The following is a 5112-nucleotide window of genomic DNA, read 5'->3' on the forward strand; positions in this document are numbered from 1 at the left end:
CATTTTAAATCAGGTAATCGATCAATCATTCATGAAGTCTGTCAATCAGTGAGTCTTTCTACCAGTCAGTCAATCAGATATCCAATTACTTAACCAATCAGTCAGTCAGTCGTTCAGTTAGTCAATCAGTCGTTTAGCCAATCAGTCAATCAGTCCGTCCGTTAACCAATCAGTTAGTTAACCAGTCAGTCAATCAGTCAGCCAGCCTAGCACTCACTCAATCGATCAACCAGCTAGTCAGTCAATCAGTCAGCCAATCGGTCATTCCAAATCAGTTATTCAATCATGATCTCTTTCAATCAGTGAGTCTATCTTTCTACCAGTCTACCAGTCAGTCAATCAGATACCCAATCAGTCTATCTTTCAGTCAGTCAGTTCGTCAATCACTTATCTAATCAATCAGTCAATCAATCCGTCCGTTAACCAATCAGTTAGTTAGCCAAATAGTCAGTCAATCAATCGGTCAATCAGTCGATCAGTCAACCAATCAGTTAGTTAGCCAAATAGCCAGTCAATCAGTCGATCAGTCAACCAATCAGTTAGTTAGCCAAATATCCAGTCAATTAGTCGATCAAGCAGTTAATCAGTCGATCAGTCATTTAACCAATCAGTCAGATACTTAAACAGTCAATCAATCAAGTGCATTTTGACGCTTTGTAGGCGCTGATTGAAGAGCTCTCAAAAATGAACCGTGTGACATGAGGCAGCTTCTTCTTCCTGCTCTGCCAGAAGATGCTAGAGAGGGGGGGGGGGAGGAGGCAGTGGGAGGGGTAGTTCATTTAGAATGGGGGCCAAGCAAACAGCTTTTTGGTTCAACAAACTTCAATTAATGTCGCACGGCTGTCGCCTTTGTTGCTCTTGTTTGTTGTTTCTTGTTGAAGTAGAAGCAACAACAACAACAACAACAACAGCAACAACAACAACAACCTGGCAACACTTTCAAGTGTCGGCCGCCGCCTTCATAACGAGCACAGACCCACGCCTCCCGCCCCGCCCCGCCCCTACACACCGCCACGCCCACACGGAACTGAGCCGCGTTTTGCGGCCATTCATAAAAGAAAATGGAAGGAGGCAAAAAAAATAAAAAAAGTAGAAAAATTGAAAAACTATTCAGCGAAAAACTAAACGCAACGCCAGCGACAAGCTGTGCTTATGGGCGTGGCAGCCGCCCACTGGCACACCCACCGCCCCCCCCCCCTCTCTCGCGCCCCTCTTGCTCTGGTTTAGTTTGTGTTGCGCATTTGTTGATTTTGTTTCTCATTTCTTTTACATTTTTTTTTGAGCAACCTTTTTTTTATTTAGCAAATGTTGATTTTAGCCTAAATGGAGTGGGCTAGGGCGAGATGGGGGGAGATGGGGAGGGGGGCGTGCTGTTACTCTGTTGCACAAACATTTTTTGTTTGTTTGCGCAATTTGCGTTAAGCATCGCCTTTTTTTTTTTGTTTTGTTGCCGTTTTTGTTGCTGTTTAGTGAATTGAAAAGGAATTTGTTTTTGCAGGTTTTAGAAAGATTTTCTTCTTTATATTTTTGTTTTGTTTTCTTGGTTGCCCTCTGTTGTGCTCATTTGACAAGCAGCTTTTCAAATTGACAGAAATTATATATTTTTTTTGCATTTTTATTCGATTTTATAGGAGTTGAGATTAGAAGAAGTTGGACATCATACAAATAGAGCATATTGGCAGGCTTATGGCTTATTCTAAGTCTGATAGATCCCGAGTTCCTGAGGTACAGATGGGCGGAGCCTGATATTCCTTAGGAGACATCACATAGTTCTTTTAGAAGAAGCTGTGTACCAAATTTGGCAGCTATATGCCTGATAGATCCCGAGTTCCTTGGGTACAGCAGGTGAAAAAAACTAGATATTCTCAAAGAAATGGCATCTCTGAAAGCCTGAAAGGTTCCCAGTTCCTGGGGTACAGAGCGAGATAAGACTAGATATTTTTTGAGGAGACTTTATTTAGTTCTTGTAAAACAAGCTTTATATCATATTTGCCAGCTTCGGGCCCGACAGATCCCGAGTTCCTTGGGTATAGAGGGTGCTAAAGCTTGATATACTTTTGGAATCCCTAATATTTGTTGTAGCAGAAACTGTATACCAAATTTGGAAAGTCTTAGCCTGACAGATACCGAGTTCCTTGGGTACAGAGCGAGGTAAAACTTGATATGCTTTAGGGAACTTTGAGTAAGAATTTGTGAAATCTAAGTCTGACAGATACCGAGTTGCAAGCAGAGCTTGTGCTTTCGTAGGTTCCAAAAAGAAAATCAACTTTAATAAATATTTAAAAACTTTTTAATTTATATGATAAAACAAGCTAAAAGCTGACAATTATTTAGAGCTTCTTGCGGGCTGGCCTAAAGTAAAGAACAAGTCGAGAATTATTTTCAAATATAACTTAAAGATGGATTAAAAAGAGAAGTTACATACCAAAATGTGGAGAGTTTCACTTTTGCCACCTTCAGCTGGGCACTTGGCATCAGGATTTGCGGCTTTCGATGCTAATTAACCGAAAGAATTAGGCGAATGCTAAACGTAGACATCGCAGTCGGTGTAGGTATAGAAGAGGGCTGGGGTACAGCCGCCGCTGCCGTGCGTTTGGGCATAATTGAATCTGCGCGCCAAGTGTAGCCAGCAGATGAGCAGCGCTAACATGAGGATAAAGCAGGCGGTAAGCAATTGAAGTGTGCGCGACGGCCATTTGCCGGCCCGTTCGCGAGCCCTCAGCATGCGCTGCCTGTGGCCGCATTCACAGCAACGCACCTGGCCGAGCACCTTGAGCAGTTCGATGCGTCGCAGCTCCTTGAATTTGTTGAACGTCTGCCCCAGATCGCAGAGCAGCTGCTGCACGTCGCACATCCTGCACGCCAATTGTTAAACCTCACGATAAATGCGTGCGTCGTGTGTGTGCGTGTGTGTGCGTGTGTGTGTACTTTACTCCGTTTCCTTTGAATTTCGTCTGCAAACAGCAAGAGGAGACGCCACGCTCATGCAAGCATTGTTGATTGATCTAAATAACCAAAGACTACACGTGAATTTGAAAAACGAAAGCAACTTATTTCAACCAAATGCCATATACAAATGTTTTGACTTAAATCACCTGGCTAGATACTAGCTAAACGATCTCAATGTATTCACAAGGCATCCCATGTTTACTCGACCATTTGCAACAACATATTCTTATGCCTCGCCGTGATCTTTTCATCGCATTGCCTCAAGTAGTCCATTGCCTCAATTCGATTAACCTAGCTCCGACAGTTCTCCAGTTACTTGAGGCCATTTTGATTATATCTGGGTTGCAGTAGGTAAAACTATTCTAATTACACGATATTATTAATTGTCTTCTTTATAAGAGCCCACATACCAAATATTCCAACTCTAGCTCTTACAGTCCCCGAGTTCTTTGAGTCAATTATGATGATATCTAAGATAAAGTAGGTTAATGTATCCCAATTCCATAATAGACTTGATACTATCCCTAACAAGAGCCCACATACCAAATATTCCAACCCTAGCTCTTACAGTGCCCGAGTTCCTTGAGTCCATCATGATTATATCTAAGATATTTAATGTAAAACTGTTCCGATTTCACGATATTATCAATTATCTACTTTACAAGAGCCCACATATTACATTTTATAGCTCTAGCTCTTACAATCTCCGAGTTCCTTGGGTCCATTAAGTTAAAGTTTAAGATAGGATTTTACTAATTGCGACTCGAGGCTACATTATTCTTATGATCTTTCAGTTCGTTGGGTCCATGACCTCAAGGATCAAAGATAAAACATATAAGAAACTTTCTGGATTTAAGAAAAAGCCGAACTTTGTCATTTATAGGATCTATAACTATCTAAGAAATTTGATAGCTGCGTTCCTTGGATTCCTTGGCTGCAGGGTATTCAAAATCCAAGATCTTTAAGTAGGCTATATTACAGGGTATATATTATCAACTTTTAGCTGGAATTCGGCGTGCTGCTACTTTTCGCTGCCATTGCGCGCATATTTTATGGTGTCATATAAAAATGTTTCAGTTAATTGAAACTGGAAGAACAACAATTTTGGCCAAAATGGTCTCTGGTTATCTGCTTGGTTGGGGGAGGGCAAGGTTGCCTGTGAGGGGGAAGGAGGGGGGGGGGAGGGGGGGTTGGTGTGTCTCTGTGTTGTGTCAGCAAGTTTTTAATGGCTGCAAAAATGTGTGTCGCCCTCACTTGTAATTAAAAACTTTATCGCATTCCGCTGAGGCAACAAATTTGCCAGTGGCAGAGCGAGAGAGAGGGAGGCAGGCAGGGAGAGAGAGAGAGGGAGAGAGAGGGAGGGAGACACAAGGAGAAAGAGAAAAGTTTCTGTATGCGACTTGTTACCATTTCGTTTCGTTCCATTCCATTTCGTTTCGTTCCATTCCATTTTGTTTCGTTCCATTCAATTCCGTTTCACTGGCTTTGTCTTAAACACATTCTGTTACATGTAGAGAGAGAGAGAGAGAGAGAGAAAGAGAGAAGTTTCTGCAAAGAGCTTTGTTCCCATTTGGTTTTGTTTCGTTCCATTCCATTTTGTTTCGTTCCATTCCATTTTGTGTCGTTCCATACCATTCCGTTCCACTGGTTTTGTCTTAAACACATTCTGTTACATGTAGAGAGAGAGAGAAAGAAAGAGAAAGAGAGAGAGCAAGAGAGAAGTTTCTGCAATGCGCTTTGTTCCCATTTCGTTTTGTTTCATTCCATTCCATTTCGTTCCGCTGGTTTTGTCTCATTTGCCGCTCTCAGCTAACATTTCCTGGAAGATTTTCACATTGCAACGAATATGCTCGCCTTTAACTTGTGCACAGGGTATACAGATCACATCAATTGTGGGCCTTTCGACTGCTTACAGGGTATCTGCTAGTCGGGCGCGCTTTGAGCAGACATTTGCCTGCAGCTAATCTGCAACTGCCTTCGAAATTGGGGCCATGCGCTTCGTTTCCCAGCGCCATTTCGTTGACATTTGGGTCGAGGCAGCAGCAGCTGAGTTCTTCTTCTTCTTCAAAACTGGGCTAAGATGCGCTTGCCCCCTCTTCAGATTCCCCCCCCCCCCCCTCTCTCTCCTCCTTTCACCATTCCCGCCTCTCCTTCATTAGTTAG

The 5112-nt window shown here is 42.6% G+C and overlaps 1 protein-coding gene across 1 annotated transcript; it reads right to left on the reverse strand.

The window, feature by feature from the left end:
- Positions 1-2274: 2274 nt before the first annotated feature.
- LOC115768506 lies at positions 2275-3077 on the reverse strand. Its single transcript, XM_030713092.1, has 2 exons — positions 2426-3077; positions 2275-2352 (listed from the first exon to the last, which is right to left on the reverse strand). Exon 1 carries the CDS (start codon positions 2852-2854, stop codon positions 2525-2527), a length of 330 nt encoding a protein of 109 aa, XP_030568952.1. The 5' UTR covers positions 2855-3077; the 3' UTR covers positions 2275-2352; positions 2426-2524.
- Between the last annotated feature and the right edge of the window lie 2035 nt (positions 3078-5112).

Source organism: Drosophila novamexicana, unplaced genomic scaffold, assembly GCF_003285875.2.
Source record: "Drosophila novamexicana strain 15010-1031.04,08,12 unplaced genomic scaffold, DnovRS2.1 tig00001813-arrow-arrow-pilon, whole genome shotgun sequence".
Classification (NCBI taxonomy): domain Eukaryota; kingdom Metazoa; phylum Arthropoda; class Insecta; order Diptera; family Drosophilidae; genus Drosophila; species Drosophila novamexicana.

Excerpts from the sequence above, each read along its gene's own strand:
- LOC115768506 (XM_030713092.1), bottom strand. The coding sequence starts at position 2,854 with ATGTGCGACGTGCAGCAGCTGCTCTGCGATCTGGGGCAGACGTTCAAC.